This window comes from Patagioenas fasciata, chromosome W, assembly GCF_037038585.1.
Source record: "Patagioenas fasciata isolate bPatFas1 chromosome W, bPatFas1.hap1, whole genome shotgun sequence".
Lineage (NCBI taxonomy): Eukaryota > Metazoa > Chordata > Aves > Columbiformes > Columbidae > Patagioenas > Patagioenas fasciata.
In genome coordinates this window covers 1,898,981-1,925,368 of record NC_092559.1, presented here as the reverse complement: position 1 = coordinate 1,925,368, position 26,388 = coordinate 1,898,981, and the positions used below count along the sequence as shown (strand labels likewise).

The 26,388-nt window shown below is 49.6% G+C and overlaps 1 protein-coding gene across 2 annotated transcripts in view; it reads right to left on the bottom strand.

Annotated features, from left to right (window-relative positions):
• LOC136114514 (unconventional myosin-Vb-like) overlaps positions 1-26,388 on the bottom strand; it is an 83,856-nt gene that overhangs the window by 28,998 nt on the left and 28,470 nt on the right. For both annotated transcript variants that reach the window (XM_065859876.2, XM_071801686.1), the window contains exons 5-16: positions 20,760-20,916; positions 20,490-20,633; positions 19,212-19,293; positions 18,477-18,584; positions 16,658-16,767; positions 15,635-15,900; positions 10,631-10,712; positions 9,711-9,851; positions 6,294-6,416; positions 4,579-4,662; positions 3,301-3,450; positions 2,606-2,703 (exon numbers count right to left, since the gene is read on the bottom strand). In XM_065859876.2, the coding sequence (XP_065715948.1) occupies positions 2,606-2,703; positions 3,301-3,450; positions 4,579-4,662; positions 6,294-6,416; positions 9,711-9,851; positions 10,631-10,712; positions 15,635-15,900; positions 16,658-16,767; positions 18,477-18,584; positions 19,212-19,293; positions 20,490-20,633; positions 20,760-20,916 (1,545 nt within the window). The remainder of the gene's footprint in view (positions 1-2,605; positions 2,704-3,300; positions 3,451-4,578; positions 4,663-6,293; positions 6,417-9,710; positions 9,852-10,630; positions 10,713-15,634; positions 15,901-16,657; positions 16,768-18,476; positions 18,585-19,211; positions 19,294-20,489; positions 20,634-20,759; positions 20,917-26,388) is intronic.

The window sequence follows — 26,388 nt, the reverse complement described above, 5'->3', positions numbered from 1 at the left end:
ACTCAAAAGATGTTGATGTCCGTCAACGTTGCTGTCCATAGATTTTAGGAGTCCATCAAGGTTGAGGTCCGTAGATTTTAGGAGTCTGTCAAGGTTGAGGTCCGTAGCTCTTAGGAGTCCGTCAAGGTTGAGGTCCGTAGCTCTTAGGAGTCCGTCAAGGTTGATGTCCGTAGCTCTTAGGAGTCCGTCAAGGTTGATGTCAATAGATCTTGAAGTCCATTAACGCTGGCGTCTGTAGATCTTGGAGTCCGTTAACGTTGGTGTCCGTAGATTTTGGAGTTCGTCAACGTTGATGTCCGTAGATCTTAGAAGTCCGTCAACGTTGATGTCCGTAGATCTTTAAGTCCACTAACGCTGGTGTCTGTAGTTCTTGAAGTCCATCAATGCTGATGTCAATAGATCTTGAAGTCCGTTAACGCTGGCATCTGTAGATCTTGAAGTCTGTTAACGCTGGTGTCCATAGATCTTGGAGTCCGTCAACGTTGATGTCTGTAGATCTTAGGAGTCCATCAACGTTGGTGTCCGTAGATCTTAGAAGTCCGTCAACGCTGATGTCCGTAGATCTTTAAGTCCACTAACGCTGGTGTCTGTAGTTCTTGAAGTCCATCAATGCTGATGTCAATAGATCCTGAAGTCCATGAATGTTGGCGTCTGTAGATCTTGAAGTCTGTTAACGTTGGTGTCCGTAGATTTTGGAGTTCGTCAACACTGATGTCCGTAGATCTTAGGAGTCCATCAACGTTGGTGTCCGTAGATCTTAGAAGTCCGTCAACGCTGATGTCCGTAGATCTTTAAGTCCACTAACGCTGGTGTCTGTAGTTCTTGAAGTCCGTCAATGCTGATGTCCATAGATCTTGGAGTCCGTTAATGTTGATGTCCGTAGATCTTGAAGTCCACCAACGTTGATGACAATAGATCTTAGAAGTCCGTTAACGTTGGCATCCGTAGATCCTGAAGTCTGTTAACGTTGCTATCCATAGATCCTGAAGTCCATCAACGTTGATGTCAGCAGATCATAGAATCATTCCGGTTGGAAGAGACCCTCAGGATCATCAAGTCCAACCATAACCTAACTCTAGCACTAAACCATGTTGCTAAGAACCTCGTCCAAACGCCTTTTCAATCCTTTCAGGGATGGTGACTCCGCCACTTCCGTGGGCAGCCTGTTCCAATTGCCCACAGCCCTTTGGGGAAGAAATTGTTCCAAGATCCAACCTCAACCTCCCCTGGTGCAACTTGAGGCCGTTTCCTCTTGTCCTGTCACTTGGTACTTGGGGGAAGAGACCAACACCCTCCATGCTACAACTTCCTTTCAGGTAGCGATGTCCGTAGCTGTATTAGATTTCCACAACAAAAGAAAGGGGAAGCTTCAGTCCTGGAAGATCCCAGGGCAACGTACGTTGTACACGAGGGGAACTTCCTGCAATTGGAAAGCCAGGATTGTCTCCAGCAATAATTCCAGCTACAGGTTGAGGCTGAAATAATGAGCTTAAAAGTGGGGTAAATACACAGTCAGAAGCACCTGGTAGGTTGTTTTTTGCCTGGAAATGCAAGTAAAAGATCACAAACCCTGCCTGAAACAGAATTTGGAAGGAAAATTGTCAAAGGTATAGGCCTAAGTTGGGCATTCCTCTCTCTTTGAAGTCTTCTCCATCAGGGATCAAGCTCAGATGCAGCAAATTTAACGGCGTGGTGCCAACATTTCCTCCAGGCTGGAAGTTCTGACGTTCCTCACCTTCCAAAGAAAAAGTCCTTACATTTGCACCAAGATTGAAAGTAGGAATGAGAGTAATTCAGGGAGCAAGAAACCTTGGAAAGTCTCTAGTCCAACATCCTACACCTACATCATTCTTGTGCCTATTTTGGTTTCCCAAAATCCATAGGTTGACAACTCTGACGTTCGCCAGATGGGAAGCATCGCTCAGACTGTGACACAAGCATAATTATCCTCCTGGTAGGTGCCACCCAGAAGTACAAATGAGTTCGTTTAGCTAATTATTGCACGATATTCACTGGAACTTGAGCGTCACGTGAAGAATTGAATTGGGATGTTAAAGGCATATTAAGAGCTAAGCATTTTTGAACTTAAGAAGAACAAAATTGGATAAAAATACCTTGTCTAAGAGGTTAAACAAGGGTAACAGCTACAGTTTAAAACCTACGATACGCCTCTAAACTAGAGGAAGATCCAAACTGGTTTTTCCCTTCAGCCGTTCGCTCACCTGGAAAGTTGCTACAAGTCACATCTTTACTTTTCCCACATTTATTTTGGAAGCACCACGACATTTTGGGTTTTCATTTCCTTCTCTGCTACTTTTCACTCTGCTATAAACCATTTAAATCAAAGCAACTCTAAGATGAAACTGCGCAAAGTAAGGATGCTCAGTATTAGCTGAGTATCTATGGATTACTACGACCTGCGTTAATCTTCATTTCACAGACACAAAACCCACGTTATTAAACCCAAGAGAAGCAACTCCAGCAAACTACGAGGAACCTTCCGGTTACGGAAACAGCATCACAATCTCTTGGAGCAAGAGGAAAAGCCCAAAGCACACTCCGGTTGTAACACTGAATACATTTAGTCAGCCGAAATGACACTTACTTAAAGGGGAGCTTCTCATCGTTGGGCTTGATGCAGCGCACGTAGTGCGGGGTGGTGGCGTTCAGAGTCTCCATGAGCAAATGCAACGAGTTGCGGAACTGAAAGACAAAAGGAGAGATGGAGGTGATGGGTCAACGCACCCCAAGTTGGCTGGAAGGGCAAGAAGCCGCCTGCGGTGCCAACGTCTCGATGCGACACGGCGTCAACCTCCCCGTCAGCCCAGCACATCGATCATTGAATCGTTTTGGTTGGAAAAGACCCTCAAGATCATCGAGTTCAACCATTAACCCACCCCGGCACTACCCCATGTCCCTGAGAACCTCGTCTGTGCGTATTTTCAACCCCTCCAGGGATGGTGGGGTTCCCAAGATCCAACCTCAACCTCCCTTGGCGCAACTTGAGGCCGTTTCTTCTCGTCCTATCGCTTGTTATTTGCGGAAGCAACTCAGAGAAGACAATGGTGGGTTCAGGGCTTTCAGGTCAACGAGGTACAAGAGCACTAAGTGTTTGCTCAGGGCTTTCATCAGTTGAAATGCAATGGCCAAACTGTTCCCATCCTCAAAGGTCATGGGAAGGTCTGCTTCACTTTTACCCCCCAACCTGTGCTTCAAGCTGAAGAAACGAGATCTGAACTGTAAAAACATCTGGATTTACCCATCCTGTTCCCCAACTGACCCGCTCATATCATACGTTACCTGGTGTCCCACCGTTTTCTTGTGCTCCTTGTTGGCAGTTTTGATCGCGGGCCTGGCAGAACGGACGCTGATTTTGGCTGTTCCCTTTGCCATGGAAGTGGTGGATGCAGCGTCCTTCTCATCTTGGAATAAGTCGGCGACCATTTGATACTGAAACCAAAAACCAACGCCTGAGCAGCTCTTTGTTTAGCCAACCCACCCGAGTCGCGTTGCTCTGGTGGCTTTTTCTCCCCATTTTAAGCAGGAAGTGTCAAAAAGGCAATAAAGCAAAAGCAAGAAGCGTTGCCTACGTAACCACATCAGCAGGACCATTCACCGTTGGGTTTTCTAGTTCATCAAACCTTGAAAAACCAGGACCACGTAGAAGCCCAGGATCTATTCTATGGATAAGAGGGAAGGACAGATTCCTCCTGCCCAACCGGCAGGGTCAAAACCACTGGTGCATTAATCGTAATAATCATTATAAAGAACCGGGATATAGTATTTAACAGCACGTCCGTACGCTTTCAATCGGCGTTCAAATTGCTCCTCTTAATTCAAACAACATCAACTCCCAAGTTTTTGCTCATCTAGGTCATAAATCCACATTTTGGTGTCACCTATGGAGCCATCACAAGGCCCTAACGCCCAATTCCGAGGAGCGTCCGCTTAGTTTACAGGTCAAATAAACCCGGTTTAGGCCAAGCAAGCGAGTCGCAAGGAGCAAGGTTTGGTTTCTTTGCTATTAAACCACAGCCCGCTCTGATATGGCCCTTATATATGATAGAAAGAAGATGCTGTTAATAAACCCATTTCGGCATGCTTTTAATTTATTTTAAGGAATGAATCACAGCTCCGCTCTGCACCTCCAGGTAGAAATCAAACAGAAACCCCCATCAGACGCCGCCAATTCCGCAGCAACTTCAGGACTGGCTAAATAATTAAAGTCTCAACGTAATTAATTGATAATGAAAGAGTCGAGGATGCGGGGAGGAAATTCTGGTGTGGTTTTAAAGACTCTATTAGTCCTGAAGCAGAAAAACCTTGTTTAAAGCCCAAAAAGCTCCCGAGCAGCAAGTTGTTTTTACAATATTTGGGAGAGACAAAGTACACGGCGCAAAATCGGGTAATACGGGAGCAAGAGTGATCGCCAATATGTGTTCATTTGTTAAGATTATGGATTGGAAATGGTGTAAAATAGCTCTAGTAGAAGCTGGAATGTTTCTAAGCTCATGCCAGATTTCCAGTGGTTTATATTCTTCATTTTAACTCGATTATCTCCCGATTCGCTGCGTTTACCTTGCTGGCTTTGAGGATGTTGATCTGTTCCTCGTACACCGTGTCCCTGTTTTTTTCCAGGAATCCCTCACTTTGATATTCCACCTGGGACGAACCAAATGAAGAAGCTCAGATTAAATCCAACCACGCAGGGACAAGGGGTTTTGTCCCATCGCTCCCCTACCCTCACCTGAGACACCAAAGCGGGGGGAAGAAGCGGAACGAGGAACAAATTTGGGTGGGATACATGCACAAAATAACGTGTTTAAGGAAAGATGAATATTAAATTTTGCTATGAAATGCGTCGTGTCAGGATTTCAATTCATACGGGTCCTACAGCACCAGACACATTTAGAATCCCCAGTTGGCATCTCCAGCATCACCTCTCACATTGTCCTCCATCATTCCAACACTTGCAGCTCCTGCTCTTCTAAAATCATTCTCTTTCCAATATATTTTGGAATATATCCTTGAGAATAAGGATTTCCCTCTCCCCTACTTAAAGCTTAGCTCAAAAAGCCAAACTGAGGGAGTGCGGTCTGGATGAGCGGGGAGTGAGGTGGAGGGCAAACTGGCTGAAGGGAAGAAGCCAGAGAGTCGTGGGCAATGGGGCAGAGTCCAGTTGAGGCCTGGATCCAGTGCAGTGCCTCAGGGGGCAGTGCTGGGGCCGCTATTATTCAATATATTCATCAATGATTTGGATGAGGGAACAGAGTGACTGTCAGCAAGTTTGCTGGTGACACCAAGCTGGGAGGAGTGGCTGACACTGGAAGCTGTGCTGCCATCAGAGACCTGGACAGGCTGGAGAGTTGGGTGGGAAAATGGAAGGAAATAGAACAAGGGCAAGTATAGAGTCTTGAATTTGGGCAGGAACAACCCCAGGTTCCAGTGTAAGTTGAGGAATGAGCTGTTGGAGAGCAGTGAAAAGGGACCTGGGGTCCTGGGGACAGCAGGGTGAGCATGAGCCAGCACTGGGCCCTTGTGGCCAGGAAGGCCAATGGTACCTGGGGTGGGTTAGAAGGGGGTGGTCAGTAGGTCAGAGAGGTTCTCCTGCCCCTCTGCTCTGCCCTGGGGAGACCACACCTGGAATCTTGTGTCCAGTTGTGGCCCCTCAGTTCCAGAAGGACAGGGAACTGCTGGAGAGAGTCCAGCGCAGCCACCAAGATGCTGAAGGGAGTGGAGCATCTCCCGGGTGAGGAAAGGCTGAGGGAGCTGGGGCTCTGGAGCTGGACAAGAGGACACTGAAGGGTGACTCATTCATGGGGATCAATATGGAAAGGGGGAGTGTCAGGAGGATGGAGCCAGGCTCTTCTCGGTGACAACCAATGACAGGACAAGGGGCAATGGGTGCAAACTAGAACACAGGAGGTTCCATTTAGATATGAGAAGAAACTTCTTCCTGGTGAGGGTGTCAGAGCCTGGCCCAGGCTGCCCAGGGAGGTTGTGGAGTCTCCTTCTCTGCAGACATTCAAACCCGCCTGGACACCTTCCTGTGGAACCTCAGCTGGGTGTTCCTGCTCCATGGGGGGATTGCACTGGATGAGCTTTCCAGGTCCCTTCCAACCCCTGACATTCTGGGATTCTGAGATTCTGTGAGTTTGGAGGCTGACATCACCCCAGCTGATCTAGTTCTGATTGTCCAACCAAGATGATGGTCAACCAGTCATCCCTATCACCAAAAAGCATCTCATGGTGCTATAAATTAGTTTCTCATTGTGTTTCTTTGGTTTTCTTACCTTGTCGGCGAAGTGGAGGACGATGAAGGACGTGTTGGACATGCGGGGTTTCTGGAAGTGTTGGCAAGCGCCGTGTCGGTCGTAGAGCTTCTGCGCCCAGTTCTGGTCGGTGCCTTTGGGAACCTGAACAGGGAGAAAACAGAGCGAAAATAAAGTGGTGGTGGGGTATATAGAGAGATTTTGGGGATTTCTTGGAGTTCAGGGTACAAGAATATTTGCAAAATAAATTCCAGCTCCTCCAATTCTACTTCTAAATAACTGTAAACTTCTTAAATTAGTGCAATATAGCGGCACGGAGACGCAGAGAGACAAGCGGGATGGCAAACAGGTCTGCGAGGAGCGGACGTGAACGTTCTTGGCACTTGACAGAAGAACACAAGAAAGGTTAATGAGCATTTTCTAAATAGGTTTAGAAAATGTATTTGGCACATAAAAGGACTTTTCCAACCAAAACGGTTCTGTGATTCGAGAATTTCTCTTGCAAAAAGATCAACCCCAAGTGGCTCCTTCTCTTTAGAGCTCTTCATGTCTTCCCTCCAATCTCAAAGTCTTCTGTCTGCTCCACCAAAGTCATTCCCACCATGATAAGGTCAACCATACCCTCAGGCCATCACAGACATCCAAGTCGTCTTCCACACGCCCTCCCATCTTCCAACAATCCCATTTTCAGAGGACAACCACCCTCCTCAATGCCCGTCTCTCCTGATGGGTTCTCCATTAGTCTTGTTCTCCTCAAGGGCTCTGCTCTTAGCCCAAAGTACTTCCCACAAACACCGTTGGCCCCACGGTGACTCTGTCCCCTCTTCTTCAGGCTCATCAGTTTGTGCTAGAGCACGTCAATGTCACGCCCATCGTGGTGGCCTTGGTTTGTGGCCATGGGACAGCAACTCTTGCTGTTCTTCTGGCATCTTTTGACGTTCAAGCAAAAGCAAGAGGTTCTAAAGCTCCAGATCTGGGTAGGTGACGCTCCAGTGCGGGAAATGGGGAAGAGTCGCTTGGAGGACGCCAAGGGACATAAGGTCACAATCCTATGGAGATGATGAGTCCTCCTGGGCAAACCATGGACATAACTGGGGGCTGGACAAAATCATCTCCACAAGCTCCCTCCAACCTTCAAAATTCTACAACAGCTTCCAACTCGTGGGACCTCAAAGCTGTTTAAAAACCCCCAAACTCAACCAAATCCTAAAGTCATCGTTTTTTTTTTCCGAGTTAGGGGTTTTATCGCTTGCTTTCATGAGACAGGTTTAGTCCTTAAAACTCCAATCTCAACTCAAGACTCTATTTTATTGCCAATTCCCATTTCAATCCCATCCCGCCTCGTTCTCTGAACAGCGACAAGACTCAAGATCCGTGACCTTCATTAGCCGAACGGCTTCGCCATTTACCCAACCACCCCCTCCTCAACCTCACATTAAAGATTAAAAATATAAAACTCCATCCTGCGAAGCGAGAACATTAACGCCAAACCTTCTGCATTTGCGCTAATGTTTCATTATGTTACCAGGAGCCCCCTCGATGCCGTTTCAATCCTGGTATATATTTATTTTCCACCGTCGTACGTGCTAACGAGACCACTCGCAATTATCCCATTGTGGTCCCGCGGTTGGTTCTCCCCAAGAGGCCGAACGCTGCTGCCAGTGGCGCGGGGGTGAAGGTTTTCATCCATAAAGCGGTGCTTTTAGTTGACAGGTTTTGCCGAAATGTTCATAAAGCTGGAGAACGCTTGCAGGTTATTATAAAAGAGCCGATTACAGGGCTTGTAATAAGGGCCTGTGATTAATGACGGCGTTCCCTACTGACAGGTAAATACGCAGATAACTGGCGTTTGATGTGGGGGGGATAGATCTTGTGTTCTATTTTCTTTTGGTCAAAAAGAAGTATGGATAAAAAAAGGAATAGCAGGCAGATCTACGGCAAAGTTGCTGTTTCCTTATGGTCTTGACGACCCCCAGGAGGTGGTTTGAGCCTGAAGAATTTAGCGGAGACTAAATGCTGAATATCAAGCTGACCTCCTGAGACAGCACTGCCTAAGACGCTACTTGAATGTCATCAAATCAAGTTTAATTCGTTATCATTTTGAAGGAGTCTTCTCGAGATCCGATTTGAAAAGGGCAAAGCGTCCGTATCCCTGGGAGGGCTGAGCTGGTGGGACGTGTGGGTTGGGACAGTCTGGTTGTGCCCTGTCACTTGGAGGAGAGTGGCTGCTTGACAGGTGGCGCCGTCCCCGACAAGGACAGGTCAGCCTGAAATCCCAACAGGGACACTGCTCTGAGAAAAGGATTCAAAACCTTTCCCTCCGATCACTGAATTGTAGAATCATTTTGGTTGGAGAAGACCATTAAGATCATCGATTCCAACTGTTAACCCACCCCTGGCACTGACCGATGTCACTAAGAACCTCATCTCTGTGTCTGTTCAACCCCTCCAGGGATGGTGACTCCAGCACTGCCCTGGGCAGCCTGTTCCAATGCCCCACAGCCCTTTGGGGAAGAAATTGTCCCCACATCCAACCTCAACCTCCCTTGGTGCAACTTGAGGCCGTTTCTTTGTGTCCCTGTCTCCCCTCAGCTCCTGTTCTCCAGCTGAACCCCCCAGGTCCCTCAGCCGCTCCCATCACACTTGTGCTCCAGCCCCTTCCTCAGCTCCGTTTCCTTCTCCCAACTCACTCCAGCACCTCAAGGCCTTTCTTGTGAGATGATCCCACCACCCCTCTGGCCACCATTTTGAGCCCTGAGGTGATTCTGGTGCTCCCAGGGCTGCCATTTTGAGCCCTGAGATGATTCTGGGGCCTCCGGGGCCACCATTTCGAGCCCTGAGGTGACTCTGGTGCCACCATTTCGAGCCCTGAGGTGATTCTGGTGCCGCCATTTTGAGCCCTGGGGCGATTCTGATGCCGTCATTTTGAGTCCTGAGGTGATTCTGGTGCCCCCAGGGCTGCCATTTTGAGCCCTGAGGTGATTCTGGTGCTGTCATTTTGAGCCCTGAGGTGATTCTGGTGCCGCCATTTTGAGTCCTGAGGTGATTCTGGTGCCCCTGGTACAACCACTTTGAGCCCTGAGGTGATTCTGGTGACCCCAGTGCTGCCATTTTGAGCCCTGAGGTGATTCTGGTGACCCCAAGGCTGCCATTTTGGGGAGGAACTCCAGCTCCTGGATAAGATTGAAGGAATCAGAAGTCGCAAGCAACGACCATCCCTATGGGCACCCAGGCCAGAAACGCCAGCTCTGGTGACACCAGGTACCCAAGTTGGCAGCAAATATCTACCAAGGAGGTTCTGAAAGGTCCGAAAGCGAATAAAATGCCGACAGATGCATGTGAAAGGAGATATTTACCCTCCTTCAAGCTACCACGGGTTAAAACCCATTCTTTAAACTTGTGTAAAACCAAAAAAATCTTTGTGAAAAGGCTTTTTACCTTGCACTCTTCATCCAGCAGGTCCAAGATGCCAAGTTTTGCCTCTATAAGGTCTATGCAGGGTTGGTTATCGTAGAAATCTATGAGAGTCCAAGGGATTCCCTCCTTCATGTACTCTTCTTGTTCCAGCTTGAACACGTGCTGAGAGGGGAAAGAAACAGATGAGTTATCAACCAGCACCTGAACCCAACGCATCCTCGTTCGCACCGGAGCCAAATATTCCCTTGGCACATCCAGAACGTTCCCTGAAGCCATAAGAAGCTTTTGGTGCCCTCACATGCAAGCAAAATCTACCTCCTAGTGAGAAAAATAAGCAGCATCACACTAAGAAACCAAGTAGGGGGGGATAAAAATAGGAGGTTTTAATGACTTTCAACCAGAAAATGACTGAAGCTGTCACTACGTTTAAGTCGGAGCCAAATATTGAAGCGGCAATGATATTTATATCTCTAGGGCTGGGCAAACTGCCCTCTTTCCTCGATTAGCGTTTTGCTAATTAAAGTAGGGACCTGTAGCAAGTTGACGAGCCGGGAGCTTCACAAAGAGCACCCATCAGTCCACAAGCGATATCAACATCTTTCTATTGGAGATACTTATTAAAAAAACCTAATAAAAATCATCTTTGCGTGGCTTATATATCTCAGACCTTTGCCCAAGCGGATAAACTGTCTCTATTTCAGAGCTACTCTAAGCATATTAAATGATTCTTCAAAGATGGCTTTGAAAACCTCTTCAAACGTCACCTCGGAGTTTGAATTTCTAAGCTTCAAAAGCGCTAGTTGGACGTCCTAAGCGAGATACGAATAGCGCAAATACGACCCCTAATTTCGTTTCTAGCAGCGTTAGATACGCCACAAACGTTCGCGCCGATGCGCTTGATCCGGTTTCAAAGTACTTGGCGGTTCCCAAGCTGACCTTACCGAGTTGAACTGCTGCTGGAGCTTCTCGTTGGCGTAGTTGATGCAAAACTGCTCGAAGCTGTTCACTTCAAACGTTTCAAACCTGCAAAGAGATGAATAAATCAGCGTTGAGCTTCATCACCAAGGAGAAATCTACTTTTAGAGCCACAGTGATGGGGAACACCGGTTATTCAACTGTTTCTTTGCATCTTTTCTATCGCAAGTCTATGCTTTATTCCTCATTTCACGAAACGTCTCCCTAAGGCTCCGGGGATTCAAAATGTCCCTTCTATGCATGGTTGAGATATTCGGTGTGACTGTAACTTCCTGCCCATCAGGTGGAAGCGCTGAGATGAGAAACGTAACGGCCTCTCTCAGGGAAAAAAATATTATAAAATATTAAATCCAAATACATTCGCCGCAAAGGTGATGGAGAAACAGGAGCTGCCCCGAAAGACCCGATGTGGTATTTTTAACACAGAAAAAAAAGAAGGTATTAAATTCATTATAGCTTCTGTATTTCAGCCCTGATAGCGCAGGAGGAGGTGGCAGAACAGTATGAAGTATTAAACACATGAAACTTGCTGGTTTTACCCCAAAATGAGTATTTCTAGCACTTTCTGAGGACCAGCTGGAGGTTCTCCACGCAATGCAGCTGTTCCTCAGGTATCGCCAAGTGTTCACCATAAAAATACCTCAGCCCACAGAAGAAGGAAAATGGAAAAATAGGGGAAAAAAAGCACTTTTGTGCTTTTATCAATCCCTGAAGAAACTCAGGACCAGCTCTCTTCTCCCTCCACATGTCAGAAATTGAGCTTTGTGATCTTGAACACGACTGTTGAGTATTGAAGCTGGGAGGAGTGGCTGACACTGGAAGCTGTGCTGCCATCCAGAGACCTGGACAGGCTGGAGAGTTGGGCAGGGAAAATGGAATGAAATAGAACAAGGGGAAGTGTAGAGTCTTGAATCTGGGCAGGAACAACCCCAGGTTCCAGTGTAAGTTGGGGAATGAGCTGTTGGAGAGCAGCGAAAAGGGAGCTGGGGGTCCTGGGGCCAGCAGGGTGAGCATGAGCCAGCACTGGGCCCTTGTGGCCAGGAAGGCCAATGGTACCTGGGGTGGGTTAGAAGGGGGTGGTCAGTAGGTCAGAGAGGTTCTCCTGCCCCTCTGCTCTGCCCTGGGGAGACCACACCTGGAATCTTGTGTCCAGTTGTGGCCCCTCAGCTCCAGAAGGACAGGGAACTGCTGGAGAGAGTCCAGCGCAGCCACCAAGATGCTGAAGGGAGTGGAGCATCTCCCGGGTGAGGAAAGGCTGAGGGAGCTGGGGCTCTGGAGCTGGAGAAGAGGAGACTGAGGGGGGACTCATTCATGGGGATCAATATGGAAAGGGTGAGTGTCAGGAGGATGAAGCCAGACTCTTCTCAGTGACAATCAGTGATGAGACAAGGGACAATGGGTTCAAACTGGAACACAGGAGGTTCCATTTAGATATGAGAAGAAACTTGTTCCTGGTGAGGGTGTCAGAGCCTGGCCCAAGCTGCCCAGGGAGGTTGTGGAGTCTCCTTCTCTGCAGACATTCAAACCCGCCTGGACACCTTCCTGTGGAACCTCAGCTGGGTGTTCCTGCTCCATGGGGGGATTGCACTGGATGAGCTTTCCAGGTCCCTTCCAATCCCTGACATTCTGGGATTCTGTGAAACTAGTTCAGCCACATTGAGAGCAGGGGGAACTGCGATCTACATATCAACGCCAAGCTACGGAGCCACAGATCAGGCCAGCTGATCAAGCAGAGATGGAGGATGTGCTGGAGGGCACATAGCCCCATCTGATACGCCCAGCTCGGCAAACAAAGGGGAAAAGCTGAGACCCTTTGGCATGGCCTGGGACTTGTCCAGACTTGTTGATCCACCCTGGGGACCCTGACTCTGAACCAGCCATGGGAGGACGCTGCGCTCCTGACCCCGGCATCCTCGCCGTGGAACACCGAGGCCACACATCCTACAAGTCCTGTCATCCACACTGCGGGGCCGTAAGGGACTGGATCCCTCACTCTTTTCTTTCTTCCTTTCTCTCTTCTCCCAATTCTTTGTCTCTCCTTTTGTATATATAGATTAATCTCTTTCTCTCTCCCTTATACCTTAGTTTTCCTTCCCTCTCCACCACTCTCTCTCTTTCCCTTTTGAACACAGAAGGATAGCACCATCTTTAAGTTCTACTGTTGATTTCTGGTTACATTTCGTATTATAGCTACTGATGCTACAAGTGCTTTTAGCAAAACTCACAACTGAATTGGACCCTGGGGGTGATCGTCTGTCATTCGCTTCACATAACGGCGCAGAACGAACCCAGAGTTAACTCACACCTGATCCCATCTGTTGACTCAGGGCGCGTGTTGCGTCCAGAGTTAACTCATCCCTCACCTCATCTGTTGGGACGCGGCAGCGACAAAAGGCGATGTCTGGGATTAATTAATATTTGTGTTAAATATGTGTCGAGAGTCTCGATGGTGAAGAGCTTCTTGATCTTGGTTGCGTGGCCACCGCACCGAGTCGTCGTCAGCTCTTTGCAACTAAAGGGACGTGATTTGCTTGGAAATCATTCCCGCAGGTTCATCACGGGAGCAACGGGGCAAGAAAAGACTTAATTAAAACAGAGACGGAAAACACGACGAGAGCGGCGGTACGAGAGGAAAAGATATGGGAGGGGAAACCCTTTTTCCGCTCGAGAGACATCAGATGTGATTTACGAACCCTCAGCCCTGCACAACATCAACTCCAAGGAAGATTTCATCAAGTTGCTAATTAAGCGACTCTGCCAGCGCAATTTGTTAATTGATGGAGCGCAAACCGACGGCTGTTTTGTTCTATTGGTTTCAGCGCCTATATCCTGGTGCAAAAATTAAGTATATTCTCTATGTCATCACATCAAGCCGGCTTGGGGACAGCTCTGATGAGCCGATACGAACGCTGCACTTCGCCTCTGCTCCCGTTCCCCGTTCTGCCGCACGACTGGGATCTCCTACATCCACCGTAGCACCGGGATTAATGCTAAAATATTCATTAAAAAGTTCATAAATAAGTCCAGCATATTGCTGGTTGTCTGGGTGTTCCCACTTCACACGGCAAGCAGAGGGAAAACAAGTCGTTAATACAGAAAGGTTTTTAATGCTTTGCCCTCTCACCCCAAAACCAGCAGAGAAATAAGGATGAAAGGTCAAGAATTAGGAGATAAACCCCACAATGTCTGTACTCTGGATTACGGACCCTGTCTCCAGAAATCCCACCCATAGGGACAATCTCTGCAAATCTACCTCTTGCCATGGGATCTGCAGGTCTCTATGGAGAAAATAACCCCAAACATCGTACCCCGCGCTGACACCGGCGCTGTAAAAGCATCGGCGGGACGTGACGCACAGGAGACGCGCGGCTAAGGAAGGTTTTTCTTCCACACTAACAGGTTTTCAAGCTTAATCTTTCATGAGCGTTATCCTCAAGTCTCCTTTGATTCCGGTTTTGGAAAGACCGCGGCTGGTTTTATAACTCGGACGTCCAGCTTTCTGTATTGACCCAGGTTTGAGAACCTCAAGGCCATAGCTGAGGGTCTCAAGACCATAGGTGAGGGTCTCAGGATCATGGCTGAGGTTCTGAGGACCATGTTTGAGGGTCTTGGGGCCAGAGGTGAGGGTCTAAGGATCACGGGTGAGGTTCTGAGGACCATGTTTGAGGGTCTCAGGATCACGGGCGAGGGTCTCAGGGCCATGGCTGAGGGTCCTAGGGCCATGGGTGAGGGTCTCAGGGCCATGGTTGAGGTTCTGCGGACCATGGGTGAGGTTCCAAGGACAACGTTTGAGGGTCTCGGGGCCAGGGGCGAGGGTCTCAGGGCCATGGCTGAGGTTCTGAGGACAATGGTTGAGGGTCTCAGGGCCATGGCTGAGGGTCCTAGGGCCATGGGTGAGGGTCTCAGGACCATGGGTGAGGGTCTGAGAACGATGGTTGAGGGTCTCAGAGCCATGGCTGAGGGTCCGAGGACCATGGCTGAGGGTCTCAGGGCCATGGGTGAGGTTCCGAGGACCATGGGTGAGGGTCTCAGGACCACGGGTGAGGGTCTGAGAACAATGGTTGAGGGTCTCAGGGCCATGGCTGAGGGTCCTAGGACTATGGGTGAGGGTCTCAGGGCCATGGTTGAGGTTTCGAGGACCATGGCTGAGGGTCTCAGGACCATGGGTGAGGGCCTCAGGGCCATGGCTGAGGTTCTGAGGACCACGTTTGAGGGTCTCGAGGCCATGGGTGAGGGTCTCAGGGCCATGGTTGAGGGTCTGAGGACCATGGGTGAGAGTCTCAGGACCATGGGTGAGGTTCCAAGGACCACGTTTGAGGGTCTCAGGGCCATGGGCGAGGGTCTTGGAGCCATGGGCAAGGTTCTGAGGACGATGGTAGAGGGTCTCAGGGCCATGGCTGGGGGTCCTAGAGCCATGGGTGAGGGTCTGAGGACCATGGCTGAAGGTCCTAGGGCCATGGGTGACGGTCTCTGGACCACAGCTGAAGGTCCTAGGGCCATGGGTGAGGTTCTGAGGATCACAGCTGAAGGTCTCAGGACCACGGCTACAGGCTTTCAGGACCATGGTTTAGTGCCAGGGTTGGGTTAACAGTTGGACGTGATCCTGAGGGTCTTTTCTGACCAAAATGATCCTACGATTTACACCCAGCTCATCTTTAAGCTTGATGCAGCACGGGGGACAGAAATCCCCAACGGGAATAGCACGAGAGATAAATCCCAAAAGCCAGCGCTCAAGCGGATCTTCCAAACGCTGTTTCGGAGATTGGGCTGCAAAACCTAAGGGAGGATGGAAACTTCAAACCCCGTATCGTTGCAACCAGATGCTCGTTGCGTGGAGATTGGACAAGACGACGTTTGAAGGTCCTTTCCAACCCAAACTACGATTCTACGATATCAAGACCACGCTTTTCGCGACCCTATGATTCCCAAGGCCTAATTAACCAGAGTTAAGAGCAGAAAATCACGCCTACCCGTAGATATCGAGCACGCCGATGAAGGAGTGTTGCTTGACGGTGGTGTGCAGGGCCTTGTTGATGTGCTGCACGATCCAGTTGAAGAGCTGAGCGTAGATGTGCTTGGCCAAGGCGTCGCGGGCGTTGAGCACCTGCTGCACAGACATGTTCTTCACGTAGGTCTCGGCCGTGGTGACGAGCTTGCGATGGCAAAGCCAGTGCTGCATCTGGCCGTGCTCCAGGCCCAGCAAAGCGCAAAAGTTGGCCAAGTGCTCATCCTCGCTCTGGAAGGGGAACGAGAGGTCAAATCAGCAGGTTGGCGACGCTCCGGAAGCGGAGTTTTAACACCGAATCCTCAGATCGGTGCAAGGAATTAGTATTTAATGATTATTTAGGGAAATAGTGTGTAAGGACAACGCGATGAGGGCTCGTCCAGTTGCGTTGGTCTTCATGGACGTGGAGGACACGGCTCACGTGGAGCTCTACGTGGTGGGACAACCCATAGTTTTTCTCTGCTCTATTTTTGAGGTCTTAAACCTCATCAAAAACCAGATTTCCACAGTGATTGTCTCCACTTTACTCCTCCTTGAGTTGCAGCCGCACGCTCCTTCCGAACAACCTTAATTAACCCTCAATTAAAACTCCGGCTACGCCGTTCCACCGGCCTTTTACAAAGCGACCCCATTTTGAATAGCGAAGTTGCAAAATGTGCATTATTAGAAGGGTTTGTGTTTTGCACAATCAATTAAATGAAATCTGAATTTCCTTGTCTCCAGTGCGTTAGAAAACTCAACAGACAACTGGAAGATTTAGAGATGATTTGGGACATAAGGTGGTAAATGAGGTTTGAATTGTTTTGCTCACGGGTTGGCTAGAGTGGAGAAATAATGCGCTATCTCCCAGTTAAAAAGCAAAACAAGCATGAAATTATGATGTGTTTTCAAAAATAGAAAAGAAAATAAGGAGGGAAAAGGTTTTCTACCAAAAGATCCGCTCGATATATCCATAAATGAGCACGCAAAGCTCTTGTTGCCGACCTACCGAGACGCTACAGGCGTCGGCGTCCCGTTCCCCTTGGATTTCCAAGTTGCCGAGGTGCAGAATGGCAGCGATGATGCGGAAAATGGTCGTCTGGTGAGACTCCTTCACACCTACGGGAACAATTGACAGCTGATCGCGGCACCGGAAAACAAACGGTGGGGTTTGCTTTATTCAAAAAACGCCGGTTTGGTTTCCTTCCCGCGTTGTCCAGAGTTATCAGACCGCCCCCAATCAATTCGTTGTAAAGTCATCGCTTAAATGTGATGGCAACGGGAGCTCCTCACGTTCATTCTTTACCCCTAATGGTTGTATCAAAGGCATTTTATCACGCGTGGGTTTCACACTATAGAGAAAACGCATGAAAACAAGGATTCTACAGTTGCTTCTACACTGGGGATAGAAGATTTTATTGCTATATATATATTTTCTAGCAGATTTTTGCAGGCGTTCCCAGCAGGGCCTTTGCTCAGCAGCAACTCGCACAGAGTTTTCTTGCCATATCTTGCATTTTCTCATCCCTGTTGGGTTTCTGGGCCTGTTTTATGTTCAGTTCTAGTGTCCTAATTATCCGCCCAAGGTCTGAGACAGCACCTGCTGGGTTTTGAATTATCAAGAGCTTCTCTTTCTCTCTCTCGCTCTCTCGGGACTTTTCTGTTATCAGCACAGTGAGAAACGTTTCAAGGTTACTAAAAGGAGCAACGCTCTGGTACTTGGCATTGTTAATTGGAGTTAAGCCTGCCTAGGGTGGGGATTTGCAGATAAATCGGACTTCTCGTTACACATAATAAGGCAGGAAAGTGTAGGAGTAATTTCACCAGGCCCTGAACAGAAGCAGAGTCAGGGGAGGCAGAGAAAGGGACCAAAGTGACACCTCATGTGGCAAAAGGATGGGGAGAAGGTCCCCTGGGGGTTACAGTCCCACGGGCAACAAGAGGCCTCTCCAGCAGTTCCCTGTCCTTCTGGAACTGAGGGGCCACAACTGGACACAAGATTCCAGGTGTGGTCTCCCCAGGGCAGAGCAGAGGGGCAGGAGAACCTCTCTGACCTACTGACCACCCCCTTCTAACCCACCCCAGGTACCATTGGCCTTCCTGGCCACAAGGGCCCAGTGCTGGCTCATGCTCACCCTGCTGGCCCCAGGACCCTTATCACTGCTCTCCAACAGCTCGTTTCCCAATTTATACTGGAACCTGGGGTTGTTCCTGCCCAGATTCAAGACTCTACACTTGCCCTTGTTCTATTCCATTCCATTTTCCCCGCCCAACTCTCCAGCCTGTCCAGGTCTCTGATGGCAGCACAGCTTCCAGTATCACCACTCCTCCCAGCTTGGTGTCACCAGCAAACTTGCTGACAGTCACTCTATTCCCTCATCCAAATCATTGATTAATATATTGAATAATAGCAGCCCCAGCACTGCCCCCTGAGGCCCTGCACTGGATCCAGGCCTCAACTGGACTCTGCCCCATTGCCCACGACTCTCTGGCTTCTTCCCTTCAGCCAGTTCACACTCCACCTCACTCCCCGCTCATCCAGACCGCACTCCCTCAGTTCAGCTGTGAGGATGCTGTGGGACACTGTGCCAAATGCCTCACTCAAGTCAAAGCAGACCACGTCCACCGCTCTGCCATCATCCATCCACCTCGTTACGTCTTCACAAAAGTTTGGTCTGCAAGAAACACTTCTACAGCTACTAAAGAACAAGGCAAAGCCAACTAGCTCAGCGAGAAGGTGGGTATTTAGCACTTAGTGTTACAGGATAGCGACAGAATTCAGAGAAAATACCAAAAATTATTTGCAAAAGGCTTCTCCAAGCGCTTACCAAGAAGGGTGAAGGCATGCCTGGTTTTCTCCAAGTCATCGGCGTCGTCCACGCCGTCGATGGACGTGTCGCCTCCCTGAGACGTGTAGAAAAAGTCTTCGGCGCACGCTAGGAGAGGAGAACAAGCAGAAACACATCAGCGACAAACAGCAGATTTGAGGAGCGAGGGGCGTTTGAAACGCAGACGCAACAAGAAGAGACCGCGGGATTCAGAACGGCGATCGCCTTGTCCGTAAACCAAGGCTTAATTTGAGGCCCAAACCATCAAGATCCGCGCCCAAGGGTGAGAACTGGAAGCCAGAATCGCTTCTCAGCAGCAACTTCGGTTCATTTCAAACCCCAACGTATCGACAAAGTATCACGATAATAATGCGAGAAACCAATCTACTGCGCATTCCTGCTGGTAACCTTTAAAATCACTGCAATCTGGGCTTATTTTTTGACTCATTGTCATCAGAAGGTCCCCACCCCTTCCCAGCCCTCCCGTGGGTTTGTGTATTAGCTGTAATTTCAGGTTGTAAGAAACACAGCGAATTCTTTTTGGCACAAAAAGCGCCGGGACACGGAGGTTTCAGTAACAGAAACCAGTCAAGAATTGTGCACATCCGCACCCACAGAAAAACACCCCGACCTATTCATTCCCTGCACTAACGCCAAACATCTCGAATTTCGGAGCAAATCGCTTTTCGCCGTCGTTGCGTTTTGCGGATACGCGAGGGAGGTAGAACCACGTACTTAGGCCGAGGTCTTTGAATTCCGGAAGACTCGCCGAGGCGCAAAGCTGGTAGAAGATGTGGTAGTTGCGCTCGTCCTCCGCCTACGGGGGGAAAACGGTTAATTCAGGGGTGAGAAAAGGTTATGGTTGTGCTCCCATCTTGACCACCCTCGTGGTCAATGGGGTAGAGTCCAGTTGAGGCCTGGATCCAGTGCAGGGCCTCAGGGGGCAGTGCTGGGGCCGGGATTATTCAATATATTCATCAATGATTTGGATGAGGGAATAGAGTGACTGTCAGCAAGTTTGCTGGTGACACCAAGCTGGGAGGAGTGGTGACACTGGAAGCTGTGCTGCCATCAGAGACCTGGACAGGCTGGAGAGTTGGGCGGGGAAAATGGAATGGAATAGAACAAGGGCAAGTGTAGAGTCTTGAATGTGGGCAGGAATAACCCCAGGTTCCAGTGTAAGTTGGGGAATGAGCTGTTGGAGAGCAGTGAAAAGGGAGCTGGGGGTCCTGGGGCCAGCAGGGTGAGCATGAGCCAGCACTGGGCCCTTGTGGCCAGGAAGGCCAATGGTACCTGGGGTGGGTTAGAAGGGGGTGGTCAGTAGGTCAGAGAGGTTCTCCTGCCCCTCTGCTCTGCCCTGGGGAGACCACACCTGGAATCTTGTGTCCAGTTGTGGCCCCTCAGTTCCAGAAGGACAGGGAACTGCTGGAGAGAGTCCAGCGCAGCCACCAAGATGCTGAAGGGAGTGGAGCATCTCCCGTGTGAGGAAAGGCTGAGGGAGCTGGGGCTCTGGAGCTGGACAAGAGGACACTGAGGGGTGACCTCATTCATGTTTACAGATATATAAAGGGTGAGTGTCAGGAGGATGGAGCCAGGCTCTTCTGGGTGACAACCAGTGACAGGACAAGGGGTAATGGGTACAAACTGGAACACAAAAGGTTCCACTTAAATATGAGAAGAAACTTCTTCCTGGTGAGGGTGGCAGAGCCTGGCCCAGGCTGCCCAGGGAGGTTGTGGAGTCTCCTTCTCTGCAGACATTCAAACCCGCCTGGACACCTTCCTGTGGAACCTCAGCTGGGTGTTCCTGCTCCATGGGGCGATTGCACTGGATGAGCTTTCCAGGTCCCTCCAACCCCTGACATTCTGGGATTCTGCGATTCCCATCATCGTGGCGGCATCCTCAGTGCCACCAAGAAGGTGGGGACCTTGTGGCACGTGGGGAAAAGGAGGCGCCACCCTTGCCATGATCCACGGAAATCAATACCACAGGAACCAAAAGTCAGATCAACTCACCTGGAAAACAACGCGGGACTTTTCCAGCAGATAGGTCCTCATGTTGGCGCCGATGATGTGGTATCTTTTATCGAAGCCGATCTGAATGTATTTCCCAAAGCGGCTGCTGTTGTCGTTCCTGGTTGTTTTGGCGTTTCCAATTGCCTGCATAAAAACAACACGAAAGGTTGATTTTCCAGTTCTTCGTCAAGCAGACGAAGCAAACGCTGTTTTAATCACTTCCGGGGACCCACGGCGATCACAACAAGAAGGCCAATATGTGGGTTTTACCTCCATAATTGGGCTCGACGCAAGGACTTTGGCTTCGATGTTGGTGTCGCTGGCGGAACCGCCCACGGTGGCGAAGAAGCGCATGGCGTATTTGGCAGAAACCGTCTTCCCCGCACCCGATTCCCCGCTGACGATGATGGATTGGTTCTTCTCGTCCCTGTGGCGGCAGAGAAAAGAAGCTTGTGGTAATTAACCTCGTTAATTTGCTTGTTAATAGTCGGTTTGTATCTCGCATCCATCTTCACGTGGCTGCGTCTCTCTCGTCTTCTCATCACCCCGATGCCGGATTTATGCTGGATTTTACCAAACTAATCGTTATTTTGGTTGGGAATGACCCTCAAGATCATTGAGTCCAATGGTGAATAATCCACAATTGTGCTAAATGTTAATTAAAATTTAATGGATGCTCTGACCATCCATCCACCTTATAACATCACAATATGCTGCTTGACATTCATCTAAAGAACTATTAACTATCATTGGTTGAATTTCAGCTTTAATATTATATATTTAACATCCCTTCAATGCCTTCACTCAAGCATTTGAGCTTTTGCTTAACGAAGCACGGGCAATTAGGTGCAAAATTCACTAACGTTGCCTTATTGCTGAGCTATTAAAACATAAATACCCAGGAAGGTTCCTCTGAGCTCCAAATACATGAAAAACGAGTGAAACTGTGAAATCAAGCACCTTAAAATTAGGAACAGCAGGATTCATTTGACAAAAGTAACACAAAGGAATAATATAATGGATTTAAAGGACACAACTGCTCCTGCCAAGACTGCGGCCAAACCAACCCGTACTCACGCTTCATTTAAAAGACGGATCTTTATGCATGTTTCGTACAATATTAACACACAATCTCCCCGCATCAGCACGTTTCTGGGTGTCCTTGTATCCCCTCAGCTCCTGTTCTCCAGCTGAACCCCCCAGGTCCCTCAGCCGCTCCCATCACACTTGTGCTCCAGCCCCTTCCCCAGCTCCGTTCCCTTCTCTCCACTCGCTCCAGCACCTCAAGGCCTTTCTTGGGAGGTGATCCCGCCACCCCTCTGGCCGCTATTTCGAGTCCTGTGGTGATTCTGGTGCCCTTGGTGCCGCCATTTTGAGCCCTGAGGTGATTCTGGTGCCCTTGGTGCCGCCATTTTGAGCCCTGAGGTGATTCTAGTGCTGCCATTTTGAGCCCTGAGGTGACTCTGGTCCCGCCATTTCGAGCCCTGAGGTGATCCTGGTGCCACCATTTTGATCCCCAAGGTGATTCTGGTGCCCTTGGTGCCATTTTGAACCCTGAGGTGATTCTGGTGCCGCCATTTGGAGCCCTGAGGTGATTCTGGTGCCGCCATTTGGAGCCCTGTGGTGATTCTGGTGCCACCATTTGGAGCCCTGTGGTGATTCTGGTGCCGCCATTTTGAGCCCTGAGGTGACACTGATGCCGCCGTTTTGAGCCCTGAGGTGACTCTGGTGCCGCCATTTCGAGCCCTGAAGTGACTCTGGTGTCCCTGGTACCACCATTTTGAGCCCTGAGGTGATTCTGGTGCCGCCATTTTGAGCCCTGAGGTGATTCTGGTGCTGCCATTTTGAGCCCTGAGGTGACTCTGGTCCCGCCATTTCGAGCCCTGAGGTGATCCTGGTGCCACCATTTTGATCCCCAAGGTGATTCTGGTGCCCTTGGTGCCATTTTGAACCCTGAGGTGATTCTGGTGCCACCATTTTGAGCCCTGAGCTGAGAGGCCCAAAACTGCCCCCAGGATTCAAGGTTTGGCCTCCCCAGCGCCGCTTGGGGTGTTAAAACCGTTTTTGTAGCACAACTCACCAGACACACGAACCCAACAGAGAAAAACCAATTCCATCTCTAAAGAAATTAAGACCAAGCACCAAAACCACAAATATGTCGGATAAACCCTTAGCAGCACTTCCCAGGATGGGCACCACCAGTGATTTATCATCATTTATCTATTAAACAGGCGAGAAGTTTCACCTCTGCATTGATCATCATGGACAACCAAGACGACCCAAATTAATTAATATAATGACCCGAACTCCAACCTCCATCCATCAGAGATAATTAGAAAAGCACCAAGGCGCAGAAACCCAAACCAGAACCGAGTCCAGGCGCAAAGTTTAAAGGACGCAGAGATGAGGATTTTAGGGACGTGGTTTAGCGATATTGTTGGGTTAATGGTTGGACTCGATCATCAAGGTGGGACTCGATGATCATAAAGGTCTTTTCCAACCAAAATTATTCTATGATTCCACGAAAGCTGAGGGTTGCAAACAATGGCGGCATCCGTATATAACTTATACACTATAAATTGAGTGTTTTCCATCATTTTGCTATCTCAACGTTGTCTTTTTCAAGCAGTAATACCCGTTTCTAAGCTTCTCCAGGGTTGCTCCAGCTCTAATCCCGGATCCGACACTAATTCTCAATGTCGCGGAGCGAGTCGCTCTGCGTTTCCACCACGAAAATCATATTTAACCTACTTCTTTGGGGATGCTCAGAGGATTAATGCCCATAAAGCAAGCTGAAGATTAAAAACGCTTTAAGTATTGTAGTTCGAATTTAGCTCGACCATAACAACAAGACCCATAAAGCCTCGATGCACAATAGGCTCTAATACACTTGTGTAGGTTATAAATGAGCGTAGCTATCGCACCACGGCGTTAGCGATATACAAACCGGCAATAATTTAATTACCATCGGTGCTAAAGTCAGCAGCAACATATCGACGGCTTTTTCAGGGCTATTATTTATCCGCCATATCCCATTTCAACGTCAAAACGCGGTGTAACGTCACCCGGATAATGCATGGGGACGTTAGAAGACGCACGGCCCATCCAGGGTCTTCTGTGAGATGATGCGTTGGGGGTGACGAACCCCCCGGGGTTCATCCTGCGCAGCTTCGGAGATGATTTGCTGATACACACCTGGGTTTTAGCAAAGAGCCAAAGGGAAAATATGGGTTTGAGTCGCTCAACTGCTGCGAAAAAGCGTTAAAGTACCATTTTGGCCCCAAACGGGAAGGGATGAGCACGCGGGGTGATGCTCGAAGAGTAAGTAATGTGCAAATTGACCTTATTTCTGCAGCCACCTAATGAATACGAACATCAATCCGATGCGTCTGACGTTGAGATCAAACACCACGGCGCAAATCCAAACGTCTTTGCGGAGGTCACGGCGCTTTTACGCGATGCTCCAGCAAACCAGTTGCTCCTATGAGAGCGGTGGGAGTCTGGAAAAGCCCCTTCAACGAGTAAAGAAAACCCTGCATACCCAAAGTTCCTACAAAATGTTGAGCTGTCTCCAATCTTTCCACCAAATCCCAAGGGCCGGCGGGGAAGGACGAGCTTCTCCCGGGATTTATGCTTTAGGGAAGAACACAAAGTCCTCGGCCGCGCTAAAATGAGGTCAGCGATTCTTTCGTGTGCTGGTTTTAACGAGAGCAAAACACGCGCCCGGCCAATTTTAGCGGTTCTCCGGTATCCTGATGCTCTTTTTGGCGCTGGGATCGCACAGCCGAGCGTCCCCGGCTCCCACCCAAGCGGCTGCGGAGCTCGGCAGCCGTGAAAATGGAGATGGCGTCCTCCCAAAAAAGATCACACAGGGTAAGGATCACAGTGGTTTTCTGCTCCACACGCTTGCAACCCCAGGAGTTGAGCTCTGCGGGCACCAGGAGGACAAGGTTGTTGTTCTTCCACCTCATGGCAGCCCCAGAAAGAGGGTAAAAGAATTGTTATGTTTGGAAAAAGACCCTCAAGATCAAGTCCAACCATTAACCCACCCCTGGAACTGCCCCATGTCCTTGAGAACCTCATCTCTGTGTCTGTTCTGGTGTTCCCAGGGCCGCCATTTTGAGCCCTGAGGTGATTCTGGTGCCGCCATTTTGAGCCCCAAGGTGATTCTGGTGCCGCCATTTTGAGCCCTGAGGTGATTCTGGTGCCACCATTAGGAGCCCTGAGGTGATTCTGGTGCCACCATTAGGAGCCCTGAGGTGATTCTGGTGCCGCCATTTTGAGCCCCGAGGTGATTCTGGTGCCGCCATTTTGAGCCCTGAGGTGATTCTGGTGCCATTTTGAGCCCTGAGGTGAATGGCCCAAAACTGCCCCCATGATTCGAGCTTTGGCCTCCCCAGCGCTGAGCTCCTCCATCACCTCAACCATCATCAGCCACCGACGCTTTTAAAACTCCTACGCTGCCATCTAATTAATTACGGTTGATATACATAAGACAATCTCAGATACTCAGAAACCAACAGGACCAAATTCTCCACCCCAAGGTCTCCAAAGCTTCGGTGGGGACAAGGGACAACAAGCAGTGGCTGGGAGGTGGACAAGGGCATCGCCAAGTCCTTGTGCTCCCATGTAATTATGATGCTCGTCAGCACCGTTCTGAAGGCTTAATTATATTTGGTGTTAAAGCTTTCACCCCTTCTACTACGACTCCGGTGATATTTCATACATGACAACTTTGTGGACATCGCAAAGCATCACACTGGATGATGTGGAAGTGAATAGGGGGCCACAGCATCACCGTCCAAATTTTGGTCACCTCCACAAAAGTGGCAGCAACTGCTGTGATGTTTTTACGGCGAGAAATAAATTTGTGAGGGGAATATTTTGGCGGAACTCCGGGCTCCTGCCCAAGCATTGACACGGGAGGGAATTGGAGCCACCGCCAAGACTGGGACGCACAAGGGAGCTTTTGTTCCGCGGAGAAAAGCGAGAAGCAAAGCAGCGTTTGCGCTGGATCTGTGGGGGATCCTGGGTGTTCTCACAGAATCCCAGAGTGTCAGGGGTTGAAGGGACCTGGAAAGCTCATCCAGTGCAATCCCCCCATGGAGCAGGAACACCCAGCTGAGGTTCCACAGGAAGGTGTCCAGGCGGGTTTGAATGTCTGCAGAGAAGGAGACTCCACAACCTCCCTGGGCAGCCTGGGCCAGGCTCTGACACCCTCACCCCAAATAAGTTGCTTCTCATATTTAAGTGGAACCTCTTGTGTTCCAGTTTGCACCCATTACCCCTTGTCCTATCACTGGTTGTCACCCAGAAGAGCCTGGCTCCATCCTCCTGACACTGCCCCTTTCCATATTGATCCCCATGAATGAGGTCACCCCTCAGTGTCCTCTTGCCCAGCTCCAGAGCCCCAGCTCCCTCAGCCTTTCCTCACCCGGGAGATGCTCCACTCCCTTCAGCATCTTGGTGGCTGCGCTGGACTCTCTGCAGCAGTTCCCTGTCCTTCTGGAGCTGAGGGGCCACAACTGGACACAAGATTCCAGGTGTGGTCTCCCCAGGGCAGAGCAGAGGGGCAGGAGAACCTCTCTGACCTACTGACCACCCCCTTCTAACCCACCCCAGGTACCATTGGCCTTCCTGGCCACAAGGGCCCAGTGCTGGCTCATGCTCACCCTGCTGGCCCCAGGAGCCCCAGCTCCCTTTTCACTGCTCTCCAACAGCTCATTCCCCAACTTACACTGGAACCTGGGGTTGTTCCTGCCCACATTCAAGACTCTACACTTGCCCTTGTTCTATTTCATTCCATTTTCCCGCCCAACTCTCCAGCCTGTCCAGGTCTCTGATGGCAGCACAGCTTCCAGTGTCACCACTCCTCCCAGCTTGGTGTCACCAGCAAACT